The sequence below is a fragment of the Tetrao urogallus genome (genome assembly GCF_951394365.1).
Source record: "Tetrao urogallus genome assembly, chromosome: 14".
In the NCBI taxonomy this organism is placed as follows: Eukaryota; Metazoa; Chordata; class Aves; order Galliformes; family Phasianidae; genus Tetrao; species Tetrao urogallus.
Window position 1 is genome coordinate 17,559,863 of NC_136827.1, and position 20,933 is coordinate 17,580,795.

Here is a 20,933-nt window from a genome sequence, read left to right on the forward strand (position 1 = left end):
AGGCCTCATCTGGAGCACTGCGTCCAGTTCTGGGCTCCCCAGTACAAAAAAGACAAGGATCTCTTGGAAAGAGTCCGTGGAGGGCCACGAAGATGGTGAAGGGCCTGGAGCATCTCTCCTATGAGGAAAGGCTGAGTGAACTGGGTCTGTTCAGCCTTGGGAAGAGAAGACTGAGAGGGGACCTGATCCAGGTCTATAAATATCTAAGGTGTGGGGGGGCAGAATGGCGAGGCCAGACTGTTTTCAGTGGTGAGTGGAGACAGGACAAGGGGAAACGGCTGGAAACTGCAGCATAGGAAGTTCCGCACAAACATGCGCAAGAACTTTACAGTGAGGGTGACGGAGCACTGGAGCAGGCTGCCCAGGGAGGTGGTGGAGTCTCCTGCTCTGGAGATGTTCAAGACCTGCCTGGATGCCTACCTGTGCGACCTGGTGTAGGGAACCTGCTTTGGCAGGGGGGTTGGACTCGATGATCTCTGGAGGTCCCTTCCAACCCCTACAATTCTGTGATTCTGTGATCCAGGCTGGCACCTTCTCCCAGGGTCTGAAACTGAACCAGGCTCACCTGTGGGTATTACAAGGCAGCCCCTATGCAGACCCCCACCTGCCAGCTCCCAGCCAGGGTGAACACAGCCCTGCATCTGGCATGCACCAGCCCAAGTGGGCAGCTAGCAGCACCACAACTAAGCCCAGCATGGGACAGGCTGCTGTGACTGCCACATGGCTGTATCTACCTCTACTGTCATCTGCTATAGCACCCATGAAAGCTACATTATGAAGGAGTCCGAGGACAGTAACTTAATCATTTTATTTTTTTGAAGTTGTGCTATCCTACTGGCTGCCTTTCTACTCAGTCAAAATATCTGCTGTTTTACCTGTGGTTCTAACAAACAGCTGTCCTTCGTGGTTGTCTGAAATTCCTAACACTTTTCAGTCCTTTGACATAGGCATGGAAACTGTCTTTATGTGTCTTATACTGCTTCATCATCTCTGTAACTCAAGACAGGCAAAAATTCTTAAGCAGCCAGGCAGACAGAAGGTTATCCAGAGAAGTTCAGAGAAGGACCAGAGGCACACAAACTCATGAAGTCAGTCTCCTGCCATGATCTATTAGCAGACCCATGTATTGGAACATGTCTGCTCTCTCGACCGCAATAACTTGGTGAAAAGTAGAGCATGTTCTCACATGTAAGAGTAGGCACTTTCAAGCAGGCTGCACGTTTGCCTGTTTGGGCAACCCGTCTTCAGCTGTGGGCTCCAGTCGCTCTTTACCCTCCTTCCTTACCCATGAAGGCAACACTGAACATAAAAATTTCACTGGAAAACATTAGGTGGTTGCAAGTCCCATCCACAACATCACATTCAACACACAGGTGAGAGGTACCAGCATCGCTCACGGTGTAACAGAAGACAGATTGAGCGGGGAGACACGACGTGTGGGAGTGCTATTGGCTGACAACGATGCCGGGAGGAAAAAGGGAGTAGCAATCTCTGTGGAGGAGGTCTCTCCTTGGTTGCGAAGCTGTAAGATTTGCCGCAGCAGCGCCTTTCCTTCTTCTCTAGTCTGAAAACAATTTGTAAAAAACAAAAACCGCACACTGATGGATGAGTGGTTTCTGTGTCAAATTCAATATACAATCTGTCTAAATTTTAGTAATTTGTCACTCTATAAGGCCATCATTATGGAAGATATTTAAGAATGCCCTCAGAACATTAAGGTATGTCAGACTTTTTAACAATAATCCTCCCTCTTTTCACCTTATTTGCATATTACTTGGGTATTTCAGACACTGGTACCATCAACCACTGCAGCCATCTAAATATTCCATTTAGAAGTAGATTGGAGAAGCTTTAAATAAGCTAAATTCAAATTCTTTTGAGTTCCAGACAACTCAGGTAAGAGCCGGGCACAAACCCCGCAGCAGCCTTTGTTGGTGGCTCTCATACGTTGGAATTTTAAAAAGTCCAGAATTTTCTACTTACAGGCTGCAGAAAATCTCAGAATATGAAGTCACTTACAAAACTCAAGCTTTTTGTCCCCACTTTCTACATTTACAAGATGGGCAACAAGAAGCCATGTGAGTAACCCTACTGTAGCATGGGGCATTCTAAACTTTTAACCACCTCCCCACCAAGATTTTCAGCAGTCTTAAGGCTGCCATCTGCAGCCTCAAATTCTTTTATTTGGTGAACACCAAAGTAATGAGACTTGATCCAGTTTTACTTATCTATGCCATATTCCCTGACTTGAGTCTATCACAAAAACATTCAGGATGAAATTGTTCATCTACGCAGCAGATAGCTCTCATTCATTCAGTGAAAGATTGGTCTACTCATAGGGTAGCCAAGATTAAAGTCAGTTATTCCCCAAGTAAGACCCCAGGAATCATGCAACTACTCACATCATTGAATGAGCAGCATTTCTGAGCACAAGCTGAGGCTTCATCCCAGAGCTTGCACTTGAAGTAGTACTGGGCAAGGTAACGGAAGGCAGTGCTAACCTCCAGATGCTCCACTATCTCCTACAGTGAAGAGGGTAAAAACAGCCTGAGTGTTTTCCAAGGTAGTTCTACATCGTGTTTACTTTTCCTTTGCTCTCCAAGAGATAGTCTTACCCCACAGGAATAGATATCCTGGATGTATTTGATATAGCACTGAGCAGCCTGTTCAGATTCATTCAGCTGTTCATGCAGCCTAGGAAAATACATAAATAAATGATATGAAATAGCCACTGGAACAAGATCACCTTGTCAGACTTCACTGGTCTATGAGAACCTATGAGAAGTCTGATCTTCAAAAAAAAAAAAAAAAAAAAAAAAAAAAAAAAAAAGCCACTTTTTTTTTTTCCTTAAGAATTTGCAAAACATGCATGTACTGTCCTCATAGAAAGAAATGATCCAGCTTGAGAACAGCTACATTATCAGGAAGGAAGTCAGTCAGGTATCACCTGCTAGAAGCAGTGCGGATACAATTAAAGCAGGAACCTTTGTCTGTTCTGTTACATTCCAAGTCTGTAATAGAGTTTTTCCATCCTACTCTTCCAGAGTTCGTTCTTTCTCCATGTTCCAAAAAAATCTTTATACAGCAGTTCCATCTTTTACCTGCCCATTTCTGTGGGCGGTGCTCAGTGTGGATGGTACGTGGGCTAAGGTGGTGGTGGTTACAGGGGTGGTCCTGGGCAGCACTTAACGGGTCACGGCTTCACGGGGCGGTCGCGTGTCACAGTATACAGGCAGTTGTTGCGCAGCATTAAATTGGCACTTGAGCTGCACCCCATGGAGTGCGTCTCTCGTGTCCCTGTGCTGGGTGGGGGTGCAGACGAGACGGGTGCTGATAAGGTGTTGTGGACTGGGCTGGAATTGCGTGGAGGTTTGCAACAATTTCCTTCCCCTTCACTTTTTCCCCCCCCTTTGCATGTATTTTTTTCCCAATCAAAAGTTGGTGTTAACATCACTGTTCACATTTATTTCACATTAGATCCTATGCTAAATGTCACATTCGTATATCAGGAGAAAAAAAGGGCGGAAGGAAAAGGAGATGGGGATGAAATAATCCATCTATGATTTTATAAAGCATTAGCATCATGGATTGGTTTAAATTTCACTCTAACACCGACAGCACTGAAATCATCCCACGATTTGTAAGTCCCTTGTAATGCATCCCACAGTTTCTTCTCTATTTGCCCTGACAGAAACTTAAAGCTAAAGCTGGATAACAGTTTGTAGTCTCTGCAGACCTTCTAAAGGTGACATTTATTACACATCTCCAGAAGCAATACTATCTACCAGCAGCTGCACTTGTTTTCCATCTACCATTTTATCACTAGGTATCAAAGTGCTTTTGTTGCATTTAACACAATATCGACAATTCAGTGCTAATACATACTCACTTTGCTAGTTTCACCAATGCCATTTTCTCCACATCTCCCACAGCATAAGCCCTCCAATAGCACTATCAAGGAAGAAGAGTTAGTCAAGCACACAAGAAAAATGACTCTACATCACAATGCACGCGAGCAAGACACAAACAGAAAACTACATGGCTTTAAAGCAAAAGGTCACGTATCAGCTGCACGCAATTCTCTCTGCTACTCTATTTATAGAATTTCCCATTTTAACTGCAACAAACATTTTCAGTAAGCTCCTAACATGCTATATACATTTCCAGTAGCACAAGCCGCACTATTCAACTGCAACTCCACCTAGTGTCTACAAGTGTCTCACTTACCTTTTTAGCTTCCACCAACTGATTGAGTTTCTCATAGCACTCTCCTAGAGCAACCAGCATACGAGAATCATTGGGTCTGTAAAAGAAAAAAAATTGCTAACTGTAGTTTAATGGACAGCCAGCTGATATTGCAGGGGGGAGACAAGAGGGGAAGCAAACCCGCATCTGGCAGTGTCCATCATCTTCTCTTACATAAAATTTCACTTATTAACCTCAGGCATCAGAACAGGCTCCCAAGCAAAATGCTCACACCACCAAGCCTGACAGAATTCAAAAAGCATTTGGACAATACTCTCAGACATACAGTTTGATATGTTAACAGCTAATTAGCATAACTAAGAGTTTGGAATAGTAACACTGCAAACCAAATAGTGCTGATACTCTTCTTTCTACCCCAATTTAGCTCCTGTATGCAAATTCCTCAACAAGCAGACAACAGATGGTAAGAGAGCCTACCAGGGGAATCGCCTGCTAGCTAGATGTTTACAAATAACAACCTATGGAAGATGTGGAGGTCAGAAGCTGTCATGCACACAGCAAATGCAAAATGATAGTTATCTATCCTCGGTGAAATCAGGAGAGAGGTTGGATTAGATGATGTTAGCAGTCTCTTTCAACTTCAGTGATTATATGAGTGAATGCCCATTGACATGGCTACGTTTCCCACTCTACCTGAGCTGGTGGGCCCGTCGGTAATAATAGAGACAGTAAAACGGCATTTTAAGGATTTCATAGGTTTGCCCCAAACCATACCAGGCTCTGTAATCCCTTTTGTTCACCTCTATTGCATGCCTGCCAAAGAGAAAAAAACAACATAGTCAGAAAGCAGTCAGGATCAGAGTTGGGCAAAAGACTAAGTACCATTTTTTTTTTCCTTAATTCACCCCAAATATATGCAAATAATGTTGTGTGCAGCACGATTGATACCTATAAGCCTGGATAGCTGCAGATGTGTTCTTCATTTCCATATATTCATGTCCCATAAGTGTCCAGGCTCCCAGATAACGAGGATTCAGTTTCAAGGCTCTCTGGAAATACAGTGCTGCTTTTTCATGCTGGCTACGTAAGCTATAATAATTTCCTAAAGCAAAAAGTCACAATATTTAAATAAATAGAAAACAATTGCAGAAGAAAAAAAAAAAACAAAAAACAGATGGAATAGGTATAACCTAAGTTAGGAGGTACGTAATGCTATAATGTGATGGAAAGTTCAGCAATAATAGCAGAGTGGCAAAGTCCCAGGCTGCAGCAAACAACGATAAACCCAAATGCAGCAGCCATGGACACAAAAATGAATAAAATTTGCTTACCTTTGGGAAGGAATACCCTCACCTCCACTGTCAACCCTTAAATGAGGTCTGGGATCCTGGCTCCACCCCTTCTGGTCACTCAGGTACACTGCATGCACCTGAGCTCGCTGGGTTGGCCCTGCTTTCCCACCAGGTACTCAATCACTGCTTCGCGCTCTGCCTTAGCATTTCTGCTACAGAGGCAGTAAGTAATTTGAGCAGGATATATTACAGGCAGATGTGCCTGAAACCTCAAGAGTCCTAGTAGTAGTATCTTCTCCAGTGTTCTCACCAACTCCTTTACCAGCTGCACCTATCAGTTAAGATCCCATCATCTGCTTAGAAACTCACGGTCTGATCTAAAAAAATTTATTTCCCAGACTTGACACACAACTGTTTCTGCTGGAGTTTGAGGACTAAAGGGAATTATCAACTGCATGGGCCTTCATAATGTTTTCTTAACTACTTTCAGCTCTAACAGTATTACAGCAGCTCTTTCAAAGCTGAATGTGGGAAAGGTGGTACTCCCATTTGCTCTACTTTTTAGGCTGCCTGAAATCACATTCACCAAATGTTTTTGATGGCTCTGCCGGGTCATCATTTTCACAGCTATTACTAAAATTGCTTCCCACAGCCTGGAGACGGCGCAATAAGAACACATAAAAGGGTTGGCTCTCACCAATTACACAACAGGTCTCAACACGATACTTGTCTATCTCACAGAGATTGTGAGCCAGGTAGCTCAGCTCAGGCTTCATGCTCTAGTGAAACAAAGAAGTGAAGGTGATAAGTAAAGGATCATATTACAGTTTCAGACAAAGAAGATCTAGGCAGTGGACAATGCACACATTTCTGCTTTGCAACTCCACAAAACGGATGCAAACAGAAGCTGAGAGCTTATGTTCAGAGAAACTAGGTAACAATTGCTTGTTGAAACAACAAGCAATTGCTTTGCCAGCATTTAACTTACCTCTGAAAATAGTATCATCATGGACAAACAACAGAAAGGGTGCTTACCCTGACATACAGCAAGTTGGAGAAAGTGTCCATATTTTCTATTCTGTAAGGATCTTGTTTCCTTAGCTCATTAAAGATAGATAAAGCTTTGTCAATATCTGAAGAAAGAAGAGAAGATGTGAGAACAAGAACAACAAAGGCTAAGTTTGCATTAAAAGGCTTACTCCTATTAGTAAATATCACTGACCTCGTATATTGTGGTAGGCAACTGCAATTTGAGAGATGATATATGTGCTTTTAGAAAATCCTGCATCAATGAGGCTCTGATACTTCTGCAGAGCCTCCTCTATCAGCTGGAGCTCTGTATAAATGTGTGCAAGAAAGAACTCTTTCATCCATGTATCTGGCAAGGACAGGAACTTCAACTAGCAAGAACCAAAGAAGAGGAGGAAGAGATGACAATCAGTAGTATTCTAAGAGCCACCTGTGGCAAAGAATCCATTATCTTCCCTCCCATGAGCTAGTAGACAGTCTTGAGGTAGAAGACTTTCCTGTAAGCGCTTTCTTAGGCCATAACACCAGCTATGAAAGAACAGTATTAGGACCAAAAATTAATATTGAGCTCTTCCACAGTGGAGGCTAAAAAACGTCTACAAATTAAGAACACTGGAAAATGAAAAAGAGCATTGAGATGCCTATTCTAAGAGGTATTACAGTGTGGACTACATAATTCCATTTAGTCACTCCCAGTCTACTCCAGTGACTTGAAATAAAAAAAACTGATGATTTTTCATTCGGTCAATTGGTGAAGAAATGATTGTTTTCAAAGATGATGGCACCAGCTTTCTCCTTCAGCTACTGGCTTAATTTTTGCATTAAATTCAAGACTCCTTTAAAAGACTATTTTCTTCCCATCACTATTACACACATGAGGTTTTTTGTCTTTTTTTTTCCTTGTAATAAGCTACATGTAGAGAATAATCTAAATAATCTCACAAAAATTAATTTCCTGTTCTTCAAAAGATCAGTAAGGTTCTCTTCTGCACCCTCTTTACTTTCCAAAAATATATCTATCAGCCAGAATTGACTGAAGAATTACAGGAGTGGTCTCATAAACCCCATGCATAAAGACAAAAATCACCTTTTACATGAAAGTTCAATTCTTCGATACAGTTCATCTCACAGAGATTTTGTATTTGACAAGGGAATATCTACATTAGTGTTTTAGCCTGAATCAGTTTTGCTCTTCTGAAATGAATTTCTCAGTGATGATCCCCAGAAGCACATTTTATTTCACATCATGGAGCTGTATCAGAGTATCTTAGATTCTCTCAGGATAAGACTAAATTCAAGAGACACACTCCCATTACTAATAGGCATCTAAGCCACAAAACCCTATCAGAGGACATTCAAAGTAATCTCCCCAAATCACATACAGTATGAACATCAGGTCTTGTAAGTCGTTTCCTATTACAGATCCAAGCTTTCTGTGCTTTACTTGGTAAGTAACAAAGTAATTGACTTATTAAAGGCTTATCTTGTTCAGTGGTGCCCACTGCTCCCATATCATTGCAAATAATTTGCACGATTGTAACTGACAGGAAAAGCACAAATTTCCAGTCATTAAAAAAAACTGCAAACAGTGATTCTACACATACACCCTCAATTCACAAAAAACTTCGTAGGAACTGCAGAACTAGAATGCTCTTCTCCCCCTCTCCCCCGCCCAAAAAAAAAACCAACAACACACAAACTACAAACACACACACAAAAAAAAACAAAAAAAACAAAAAAACAAAACAAAACAAAAAAAACAAACCCACAACCAACCTCAGGATGAACTCATTCATGTCACAAGTGGCTTTAACAATATAATTTACAATCCTGGGTTGCCCTGTCTGAGAGTCTCACAGAATACAGCAGTGGGCAACACTAGTCTTCTGACAACTGAATCAGGCTAAACTCTGTAATTTGTTATAACCACTTGACATCTCCCAAGTTTTACCATCTCTTTATCTGTAATCAAGTTGCAAAGTTCCAGCCAAGCTCCCCAGTGCAAAGGTAAGACATGAGTAGCTTCAACAAATACATCTATTGCTTCTTTAGACAGGTCCAGCTTTCGCAGCACAACACCATACCTGTAAAGCAAATTAATCACTCATAAAACTGCACATCCACATCAGTGTAGACAAATACATTAAGAACACGTGCAGACACTTACAGATAAAGGCCAAATCCATCCAGTTCCTGTGCTTTGTGCTTCTTACTGAGCTCAACTCTAAGCTCTCGTAAAGCTTCATTTTTCACCTGTCCTTTTTCCAGTGGTCCTGCATGTGAAGAAAGTCAAACACCCAGCTTTCATTCAGGAGTCTCAGTACGTTAACTGCGAACCAAGGGTACATTCAGAATCATCACCAACACGACCAGAAAGCTTCCGAGTCCGTGACTATTCTTCTATTACAAAAATAAAATCTCCTAGTCCAATGACTAGCAGTTTAATAGAATAAGTAAGAAAAGAAATTCTGTAAACTGTATTAAGCCAATCAACTGAGAGAAAACGAAAGCAAATTATGTTACAGCCCACTATTAGTCAAACATCAATGGAAAAGTCATAAAACCAAAATGATTTACATGAAGATGTGTTATTGGAAGTTTCATATCATCTCACGTTCCTTGACCGTAGAGCCTTACCCAAACTATCCACTGTCTCATCATCCTTCTTCTTTTCCCCTGACTGTGGAGAACAGAGGAAAATCAAAATTATTCTACAACAGCATATATAAGGTATGGTACATTCTACATGCAGAAAGGAAGCAAAGCCAAGGAATTCAGTGCTTAAAGGCAACTTCTTCTATCTTACCAGATATCTAGAGTACATATACAAGAAGTAAGCTTTCTGACTCTTGCAGCCCCGTAAGAAATATGCAGCTCTGTCATATTCCTTTAGATCAAAGTAAGATTTGGCTAATGTGTAGGCATCCAGATCACGAGCATCCTCCTGCAAGAACAAAGAGTTAAATACCTTAGAAATTCTGACATCAGGTAGGAAAATCACCCACTTACCATTTACAAGCATATCAATGAAGCTGCCTGGAAAGTTAAGAGAAAAAACTGCACAAAAATGCAACCACAAAACTGGCTTTTTGTTCACATTTGAGTTGAGTACCGTCAGAAAGCTCTCTCCACTCCTTCACACCATTGGTACTCATGGGAGAACAAGGATTCTGACAGGCTGGGAACATTTGAAATAAACAGGTTCCAAAAGATAAACTGTGGCAAGTCGCCAGAAGGCAAGAATTAGCTGTTCAAGTAAAATGATAACAAATAAGAAAAGTACTCAAGAATTTCATATCCAACAATATTAACCTGCTCATTTAAACACAAACATTTCCTTGGTATCTATGCCTTGAACAATTTATTGACAGAAAAGAACCTGGGAGTCTTGGGGGATACCAAATTGTACACAAGCCAGCTTGCCACAAGGAAGGACAAGGGTATCCTGGGCTGAACTATGTAAAACATTGTCAGCAGGTCAGGGTAGGTAATCCTCCCCCCACCACTCAGCACTGGTGAGGCCACATCTGGAATATTGTGTCCACTTCTGAGCTCATCAGTACAGAAATGACAGACATACAGGAGAGAGTTCAGCAAAGGACCATGAAAATGAAATGACTAAAGCATTTCAAATATGAGAAAATTTGGAGAGTTGTGACTGGTTCAGAGGGAAGTTGTGGGAGGGAAGGTGCGGGGGGATCTCATCAATGTACATAGATATCTGAAGGAAAGCTACAAAGAGGAATGAGCAAAGCCCTTCTAAGTGCAGCCCAGTGACAGGACAAGAGGAAACAGGTACAAACTGAAACAAAGCAGTCTCTGTAAACATCAGGGAGCACTTTCATACTCTGTGGGTGACAAAGCACTGTCACCAGGGCTTCTGGTGTCTCCCCCCCTGGAGAACCTCAAAGAACACCCAGACATGGTCCTGAACAACCTGCTGTGAGTTGTCCTGCTGGAGTAAGGAGAGTGGGACTAGATGGACCTCAAACGTTTTTTGTGAAATGCATTTATGACATGTTACACTGCAATAACTTAAGGAGTATTACACCTACAAGTCCTACAGTATGTCTATGGAGGTGTTGATTACGACACAACTCACTTTTCCTGTGTCCTAAAGAGCACAACTTTACTGACAGAAAATAATTTAGACCGCAGTAACTTTTAAACCTTAGCTAAAAACCCTTAGCTAAGATGAATGCTACGTGGTGTAATTTCAAATTTAACTTACAAATTTCTCATTTAGGACACAGCAAAACGGCTTCATCTGGGAAGTACACTCAGGTCTGTCCACCTTCCCGGAAAAAATATACAACAAAACTTAACAGCGCTGTAAAGAGACCAGCACTCAGAACCGTCTCCTGCACAGCAGCTGTTAAGAATACCGCTATCGCACTTCTCCACAGCAGGTTTGGGGACGACTGAATAGTAGGTCGCGGCTCTGCCAACGGGAAGCTCTGCACAACCCCCTGCACGCCTCAGCCATCCCGCACCGACGAACGCAGCCGGGCTCGGCCCCGCCCCGCGCTGACGCTCGCTAACGGCGCGGCAGGCGGCTGAGCCGCTCCGCCCGGTGCTTACCTCCGTGAGCGCAGGCGGCGGCGGCAGCTCGCTCAGCAGCAGCGGCTCCAGGGCGAACGCCAGCTCGGAGGCCCTATGCGGAGAGACGGCCGTTAGCACGGTGCCCACCGGGGCGCGCCCGCCCGGTCCGTGGCGCTCACCACTTCCCGCTGTGCTGCAAGCCGCGCTCACGGCTGCGCTCCGCCACGCTCAGCAGCTGCTTCTTGATCTCCCGCAGGTCCGAGAAGTCAGCGCTCCCCAACCCTGCCGCCGCTCCCACGGCCGCCATCCCGCCAGCGCGCCCTACAGCCAATCACGGCTTCGTGTACTGAGTCCCCCTCCGCTCTGTAGACGCAGTCTTCTCATTGGGCAAGCTCGAAGTCTCGTTCCCAATCACAGAAGACGCGCTAACGTTCTGATGTCTGATTGGTCGGCCGGCGCGGGGGCGCCATCCCACCGCCCTGCGGCCGGAGCGCGTGTTCCTGCGGGCGCCGAGGCGCGGTGTCTGGCTTTAGCAGGCCGCTGTCCTGGAGCGCGGGAGAAAGCAGGAGACAACGGAGGCAGCCCTTCCAGAGAGCTCTGTAGAAGGGTTGGTGCGTATAGAGAGCTTTTTGAGTGGTCTTCCCCAACTTAGCAGCAGCTGAAAAATCTCACTTACTACTGATTTTCCAGCAACACCTTTGATACCGTTTCTCACAACGTCCTTCTGACAAAGATAAATATGTACTATGGTCAGTGACTGGATGGCTGAGCCCAAAGGGCTTTGGTCCATCTGCACGACGGCCAGGTGCTAATGGGACCCCACAGGGCTCCAAGTTGGCCCAGTTGTTGTCAGTGTTATTGAAATGATCGGGGTGCAGGACTCAAAGGCATGCTGTGTAAGTTTGCAGGTGATACTGCATTAAGGATAGATGTTGACTCCCTCCTGCCTTGCAGAGAGATTCTAATAAATTAGGCTAGGCAGTCACCAACCATGTTAAAAATCAGCAGGATCAACTGCTGCACTCTGCACCTAAAACAGAGTAGGCCTGGCTCTGTGTACTGGGTGGAGAACAGGAGGCTGAAGTGCGGCCCTTCATGAAGCTCAAGTGACAGCAAATTGAATTTGAGATGGCAGCTCCTTGGCAGCCCAAAGGGCCATCTGTGACCTGCAGTGCCCCAGGCCCAGCACTGCCAGCTGGGCCATGGGATTGTCTTGCTCTGCTTGGTGTGACCTCACCTCAAGCATTGGGTACACATTCACATGCCACAATATCAGGAGGACATAGAACTATTAAGTGCCCTATTAGAACATTATTAGTGCTCTCTAGATTTTAGCCAGATATATTTTAAGTTCAGTTGTAGCTTTGACTAAAAGTACTCTGCCTGCGCACATACTTACACGAGATGTAAATAAAAGTTCTTCATGAGTCTTACTATTAGACAAAGAAGTAGGCAAAGAAGTCCAATCAACACACAAAATGCCTATGGCTCATTTCTCACTCCCCTTGCCCTGCCCCAAAACACAATTGAAAGAGACTTTTTTTTCTGCATATAATTTATTTTTTGTTATCCCTACAGTCTCATATCTTTCATATTTGGGATGAGCTGTTAAAGTGAGTTGCTCTATATTTCCAATAATTTGTATTTGATATTTTCTTTATAATTGCATTGTTTTAAGTTAAGATCATAAAATGATACGAGTGAATTTTAGCGAGGCCTATGAAATAAGCTTACCAAAGTCAGTTTATCTTCCCTTCCCCCGTTGTGTGCTGTTTTCCTGGTGAAAGCATTCTTAGTGCGCTCTATGAGATCTCAGTAAGAAATATGGTGCTTTCTGCAAAAAGTGCATGAGGTGCTGCTATCATATGCATGTAGCAAAATATCCTTTGTGTCACATTCTGGATGTGTGCCACTTTAGCAGCGATGTTCTGGCTACTTATATGATTGCACTTCTGGAAGAGCAGCAGCTCTATAGGTATGACACGCTGAGTTGTTCAAAGAGAAAACATGGATTTTTCTCATCCCCAACCCGGCAGATCCGTGTGAACGCTGTCCAGCAGCCCTCCGGCTGCTGACGCTCGTGATTCCAACCGCTGAACAGAAGGTGGCGCTGCGAGCTCTTGAAGTGATATAAACAGGCCAGAAAGGGCCTGCGGTGGCGAGGAGTAATTGGTAATTCGATTTCTCAAGACTTGCCTCACGATGAGAACTCATAATTCTTTCTGTCATTCCGTTACGTAATAAATGTATCTTTTAAATGACACCCAAGGCTGGCTTTTAGAGCAGGAGAATAATTAAATACTCTGCATGAAACTGATAATATCTGGAAGAGATACTGGCTGACTTAGTTGTGCTGAGTGCCACTGGAGCTTGTTTGCTGTGTCACTGTGCAGCTATCTGGCTGGGTCTGGCTCTCATCCCTCACAGAAACGTGGTAATAAAACCAAAGTCAGTACCTATCCGTTGTACCAATGCGTTGCATTAAAAAGATTTAATTTTTCAAAGTTAAAAACTTCAAAGTATAACCATCCCTCAGTAAGATCAGAAGCAAATGGTCTTTACAAATAATCAGCTGCCTTGCTAGGACAGTGAATTTCAGCTGTTAGCAGATGTTCCAACCACAGTTAGAAAAATCTTGATTTCTTAATTACTTAGTTTCTTTATTTTGCTTCTCTTAAGCTGTGCTTTTGAATTTGTTTAAAAATCAAGCATGATTAGAGGTTATTTTATAATTTTACACTGAAAAACCTTCAAATAATAAAAGCTTTTCTTCCACTGGTGCCTGGATTCTCTGTGCACAACAGTTATGCAGCTCCTGCTATTACTTGTTACATTTTGCCAGAACATTGTTAAAATAACAGCTTAGAAACCATGTGATCCTAAAATGAAAGGAAACTACTTACACTTAATTTGCACCAAGTTTGAAGATTAAATTCTCACAAACTGTGAACAGTGTTCAAAAGACAGGAGATTGTCTAACAGGTGTGAGAAAGGTTACCAAGAAATCTGTATCAGCTCTGTGATGCAGTTGTCAGGGTCTTGAGCAGGGAACTTTTGTTCTTTGGGAGTATTCTTCTCAAACTTTTCATCCCATGGAGACAGCCATTTCTTTCCACTAGCGTTCTTACATGCAGAAATGAGTTGAATTGAAATTGACTGATCAACTGAAATTTGATGGCAACTTCTTCAGAAGTACTTATTAAAATAGGCTGTATTATATACATGTGCCTTAGTAGGGCCTTCAGGAGGCTCTGCTCCCTGGCACAGAGGTGAGACAGACTGGCCTGCAGTTCTTTAGAGTTTTTTTCTCCCTTCTTGAAAAGGGGGGGGAAAAGAAGTTACATTTCTTATGCTTCCCCTTTTCCAGTCAGTGAGAACTTTAAACTGCCGTGACCTCTCGAACGTGATGGCTTGGCAGCTTCATCCACCAGTTCCCTCAGAACTTGGAGATGGATCTCAGCAAGTCCCATGGACTTGTGCACCTTCAGGTTCTTTATATGGTCTTGAACATCATCTTCACTTAGAGCAGGTAGATCTGTCTTCTCCAAGTTCTTATCATTGCTTTCTCCAACTTGGGTGATGTGGCTAGAGCCTTATTGGTGAAGACCGAGGCGAAGTGGTCATTGAGCACTTCAGCCTTCTTTGTATCCCCCATGACAAGGTTTTCAGTTTCCTTCCAGAGAGGGCCCACACCCTCCCTAACTTTCTTTTTATCACTGATTTACCTGTAGAATTTCTTCTTGCTCCTCTTGATGTCCCTGGCTAGATTTAATTCTGTCTGGGTTTTGCTTTCCTAACCTGATCCCTGGCTGCTCAGACAACTTGTTTGCTGTCATGCCAGTTAACTTGTTCCTGCTTCCACTCCCCTATAGAATTTCTTTATTTCTTTTTGAGCCAAAGTCAGTCCAGAAGCTCACTGTTGATCCACAGAGGCCTTCCAGAATTCTCACCTGCCTTCCTTTTTCTTGGGATGCACTGCTTCCAGGCTTGGAGGAGATAGCCCTTGAACACCAACCAGCTTTCTTGAGCCCATCTTGCCTCTAAGGCTTTCCCCCTCCATGTCACCCTGCCAAGCAGCTCCCTGAAAAGTTCAAAGCCTGCTCTCCCTGAGTGCAGAGTAGCAAGCTCACCACACGTCTTTCACACCCACTGTGAAATGGTGGATTTCAAATTCCACCATTTCACAGTCACAATATAGCCAAGGCTTTCATTGAGCTTCACATTATTCACCAGCTCCTCCTCAGTGAGGGCAAGGCTCTCATAGCACCTTTTCTCAGGTGTTCCTGTACTACTCAGAAGAGGAAGTTATTGTCAGCACATTCCAGGAACCTCTTTGATGCCTGGTGCACTACTGAGATGTCCTTTCAGCAGATACTGGGGTTGTTGAAGGCCCCTGAGGACCATGTTTTGTGTACGCAAAGCTGCTCCTATCTGTTTATAGAGGGCCTCATCCACTTGGCCTTCCTAATCAGGTGACCTTTAGCAGACTTCCAGTCTGTCCTGTACTGTCAAAACAGTAGTCCAGTTCCAAAGTGATGTATAATCACCCAGCTGTTAATATCCAGCCCTCTCATTAGTAAAGAAGTCAAAGAAAAAATAGATTTATGATTGAAAAACTAACCTGCTTATTCTGTTGGAGTATGAGAACTGGGTGAAGAGCTCACATTAGAAATCAGACACTGTACAGGTGCAGAAACAGGTCTGCTGACAAGAATGGCACCAATGAAAGCTTCTCTAATCTGTGCTAAAGAGTATCTGCCCTTGTTCTTAAGGGCAATAGTGCAACTTCAGTGTTGTAGCTTCATAGTTTTGGTGTACTAAAACTGTAAAAATGGTGAAAAAATACAGAACAAAATGGGAATATTTGGAAAGCAGAAGAGTGCATATCATATGAGAGATTGCTTAACATATTACTAACAGATGGAGTTGCTTAACTATGGAAGAATTACTTGTAAATAAGCAGTAAGAGAGAACTTGCATCCAGGAATCCTAGCATAATTCCTTGGAGAGATTTGTTGTGTTATTTTTTAGTATTTTTTGAAATGTTAACATATATAATACTGTGCCAGTTTTTAAGGATGAGCAAGAGAGCTTCCTCGGCTGACAGTCATCTTAAGCTGGCAGTAGACTCCAGATCCCTGCATAAGATCCCTGCTTTAATCATGGGTCAGTTTGTTCTTTTTTGATTTGGAGGGGTGGGCAGGATCAGTTGCTTTCAAACTGTATTTCATTCTTTGCGATCAGAGATTTAGCCAATGAAATCGTTTTTGAAGAGTCGCACACATACAATTCTGCAAGGGGGCTGAATTTCAGATTTTGTTCACATTACACAACATTAGGTTTAACTACCCTTCTTTAGGCACCTTCTGTGGTTAAACAAAAACTATTGCTCACAGCTGTTTAATAGCTATTGAAAGAGACTGGTTATTCAAGAGGACAGTTTAAAGTACATGTTTACCAAGTTCAACAGCCAAATGCAGTTCACCATTTGAATCAACAGTGTGTGATAAGCTGCTGGCACATCAATTACCAGCAAGTACTCAGGCAATCAGTAAGGGTAGTCAGAGGACAGGATAACCAGAAAGGTATATGGCTCATTTGGTAAGTTGAGCTTATTGAAATGAAATATAAAGCTGTATGTCTGAGCAGAAATGGTCACACATCTGTAAGGGGGGGTATTCTGGGAAGCATTGACAGTGGAAAGGATGTGGGAAGCAGGCATACAAATAAGAGAAAAATATTTTTCCCCAAAGGCTGCTCTTGGACCTCATATGTAGATAGCATCATCTTTGGTATGTTTAACTAGAAATAAAGAGCAAGGAAAACATTTTACTTCTGTCCAAAACCATAGCAATTTGTCGCAAAGCCTGGGTCCTATTCAGCTAACTTTTAATACTCACATTCTCTTTCTATAGAATTATAGCCTAATTTATATTGGGGAAAGTTTGGGGTCATCTCATCTAACCCCTGAGCAGAGTAGGATCAACTGTAAAGCAAGAGCCAACTTAAGATGTATACCTTCATTTAACAAGGTGTGACTTTTTAATTCTAGTTACATGTCTTAGTTTTTCCTCCAACAGAGTTGTTATTGGGACGGAAAAGTGCTGCATGGAGCCTCTCGAGCAAAAGCAGGTCTGTCATGGTGTAGAACAGAGCTGCGATCATTAGTGCATAAAGATGAAACTTTGGACTATCTCCATGCAGTTCCTCTGATAGCCCTGCTAATACTTGCGTTCTTGATGCAGTTATTTGAGGTAGCACAGTGTAGGAGAGAAGCAGCAGAACCATTCTGGGAACATGAAGTGGAAGTGAAATGGAAGACTGGGAATGAGAGGAAAGTTGGTAGAGCATCTGGACCAAGCAGCTGGTTTAGTTAAGGTTACACGTTTTACAATTCATATACTTTATATTTAAGGTAGTCTCACTATTAAGAAGCTTTTTGTGTTACTAGAACTCTAGAGACCTTCACATAGCTGCAACAATCCTTGAGATTTGTCTTTTTGATCACTTCTCTAGAGCTAGAATACTTTCTGGTTACATGTGGAATATGATGTAGTACAGTCAGAAAGTAAAACAGCAATAAAGAAATGTCTTAGAATAACATAACTGACCAGTGGTAGTTGGAACTGTAACATGAAGGTGGTACTAGAACAACAATGCCAGAAGAGACAGTAGCAGCTAGAAGCTTACAGCAAGTTATCTTTTTTGGAACTATAGAAAAGCACCTTGTGATACAGAAAACACCATGAGAGAATTAGACTGCAATGCCATAAAATGATGAAAAGTACAGCAATAATAGAGGGCAGCAAAGTCTTTAGCTACAACAAATGAGCGTAAACCTAAATGCAGCAGCTATAAACACAGAAACAAAGAAAAATTACTTACCATCAGAAGGCCTTACACAGGCAGGGATCTCCAGCAAGATCCCTATAGCTCTATTACCAACCCTTAAATATTGGCTCCACTCCTTCCTATCACTCAGGTACATTGCATACACCTGAGCTCCTCTAGATTGGCCCTGCCTTCCACCAGGTGCTCAATCACTATTTCAGGCTGTGACTTAGCACTTCTGCTACATGGAACTATTGTTTTCTTCATTTGTAGCACATGTACGTTAAGTTGGGGGAATGTTTCAAAACCAAATAGCATATTACAGTACAGCTTAGTAAGCTTTAAATCTTATCAGCAATAATAACTTAATTGGTATTAAGCCAACAGCTGAAATAATTTCTTCTCTGATTCAAAGTAGGTGGGTTTTCTTCTGTCAATACTTTCCTCTCTCTATTTTCTTGCTTTAATACTGAATTCCAGGAAATCAGTCTGTGACTCAAGCAATACAGTACTATGACATCAGAGTAGACTGTGTTGTCAGTAATTGTCTTCTTTTTCTCTCTCCTTCTTGGATCTGAATTGCTTTCTTGGAAGGTTAATTGAGATGAAGTGACATAAAGTGCTTCTGAGGACCCTGGAGCCCTTCAACAGAAGTATTTGCTGTGTATGAATCACTTATCGGTGTCTGAGAAATCTGTTTACTTATGCCATTTGTTTTCTGTTTTGAAGAGATTTTATTTATTTGCAGTTTCTGGTGAACTTGAATTTAGTATCAGCTATACCTGCGTTACTAGCCCAAGGGCTCTGAAGAAGTTAAGCACGTGCCATTTGCTTGCTATACTTTCCAATTAAGGCCCCTAGTATTGCAATGAAACTGTAAAGAACTGTGCAGTGTTGCAGTGATTCTGTTGTTCATGAGCAATGGCATTGTGTTAAACTGCAGTTTCTGTCTTACAGGAGAATGGATTTGTTCTCTTTTCAAGATTTCAAGACACCTATTTTAAGCAATCTTTAAAAATTGTACTTAGGCTGAATGCTAACAACAAGGTTAGTTTGACTAGATTGTGTTTTGTGTGCAGTTAGGCATCTTGGAAGCCACAGAAGAGAAGAGAGACTAGAGACAATTCATTCAGTGTTCATCTTTATCTTGCAGATGAGCAGTAGGACTCTATGAATGATGAGAATGTAGAAGCCCACTTGCTCCTGAGATACTGCAGCTGAGTTTCTACTGGTGCAGCCATCCAACAAAGCCCTATGCTATCACTGGAAAGGTTAGTCCTACACCTTCCATTCTAGTTTTGATGCTACTGATTGTAAGTCTAGATGGTGATGAAGGAAGGGCCACAAAGATGGTGAAGGGCCTGGAGCATCTCTGCTATGAGGAAAGGCTGAGTGAACTGGGTCTGTTCAGCCTTGAGAAAAGAAGGCTGAGAGGGGACCTGATCCAGGTCTATAAATATCTAAGGTGTGGGGGGCAGAATGGCGAGGCCGGACTCTTTTCAGCAGCGTGTGGAGACAGGACAAGGGGAAATGGCCGGAAACTGCAGCATAGGAAGTTGTGCACCAATGTGCGCAAGAACTTCTGTACAGTGAGGTGACGGAGCACTGGAACAGGCTGCCCAGGGAGGTGGTGGAGTCTCCTGCTCTGGAGATGTTCAAGACCTGCCTGGATGCCGACCTGTGCGACCTGGTGTAGGGAACCTGCTTTGGCAGGGGGTTGGACTCGATGAGCTCTGGAGGTTCCTTCCAACCCCTGCAATTCTGTGATTCTGGGATTCTGTGAACTGCTTGAGCTGAAAATCCATTGATATTTTTCTGTGATGTCAGTGGAATCAGCACAGGAGTGAGGGCAGTGAATGTGGGAAAGCAAACGCACTCCTTTTATTATTTGTGTATATTTAAGTTGGAACACACAAAACCTATTGATATGCAGTGATTTTTTTTCCCCTCCCTTTAGGAATTGAAAACATGCTGGTTCAGATTGCTGCTAGTTTCCTCACACATCAGGGCTTTGCTACTGAGCGAGTCAGTGCGGGTTTCCAATGCCAGGAAACCTTAAATAAATAAATAAATCATTTCAGCAGATCCTTATTTGTATTTAGTCTGTCCAAGCATTTTTCCCCATTCTTCTTCATATTTACACAGAATCACAGAACTGTAGGGGTTGGAAGGGACCTCCAGAAATCATCGAGTCCAACCCCCTGCCAAAGCAGTTCCCTACACCATGTCGCACAAGTAGGTGTCCAGGCAGGTCTTGAACATCTCCAGAGCAGGAGACTCCACCACCTCCCTGGGCAGCCTGTTCCAGTGCTCCATCACCTCGCTGTAAAGAAGTTCTTGCGCACATTGGTGCAGAACTTCCTATGCTGCTGTTTCCCCTTGTCCTGTCTCCACACGCTGCTGAAAAGAGTCCGGCCTCGCCATTCTGCCCCCCACACCTTAGATATTTATAGACCTGGATCAGGTCCCCTCTCAGCCTTCTTTTCTCAAGGCTGAACAGACCCAGTTCACTCAGCCTTTCCTCATAGCAGAGATGCCCCAGGCCCTTCACCATCTTCGTGGCCCTCCACTGGACTTTTTCCAAGAGATCCCTGTATTTTCTGTACTGGGGAGCCCAGAACTGGACGCAGTGCTCCAGATGAGGTCTTACCAGGGCAGAGTAGAGGGGAAGAAGCACCTCCCTCGACCCGCTGGCCACAAAGCAGCTCTTTTTAATGCACCCCAGAATGCCATTGGCCTTTTTGGGCACAAGGGCACACTGGGCACAAGGACATAAACGCACAAGGGCATACTTTCCATTCTAGGAAGGAGGAGCATGTTTCATGGTGATAGCCAGTCCATTATCGTGTTTTAAGGCAGTAGCATTGTGTACAGATTGGAAGAGTAATTTTGGCTTTACAAAATAAATAAATGACTAGTAACCACATCTCCTCCTGACTGCAAGAGGGAATTGTGATTGTTCAGCATATCGCAAAAGTAGAATGCTTATTAGCATTTCCATTTTGCATCTGTGTTACTGAGCAAATATAACTA

General features: G+C 43.0%; 1 protein-coding gene across 1 annotated transcript; it reads right to left on the reverse strand.

Annotated features, from left to right (window-relative positions):
* Positions 1-1,393: 1,393 nt before the first annotated feature.
* On the reverse strand, positions 1,394-11,376 carry CDC23 (cell division cycle 23; the record flags this gene model as incomplete). Its single annotated transcript, XM_079542640.1, has 16 exons — positions 1,394-1,564; positions 2,403-2,522; positions 2,616-2,694; positions 3,890-3,951; positions 4,228-4,303; positions 4,900-5,019; positions 5,155-5,308; positions 6,196-6,277; positions 6,534-6,631; positions 6,721-6,898; positions 8,479-8,611; positions 8,695-8,800; positions 9,165-9,207; positions 9,334-9,471; positions 11,109-11,181; positions 11,249-11,376. The coding sequence occupies 16 exons, from the start codon at positions 11,374-11,376 to the stop codon at positions 1,394-1,396; spliced, it is 1,761 nt and encodes a 586-aa protein (XP_079398766.1).
* Between the last annotated feature and the right edge of the window lie 9,557 nt (positions 11,377-20,933).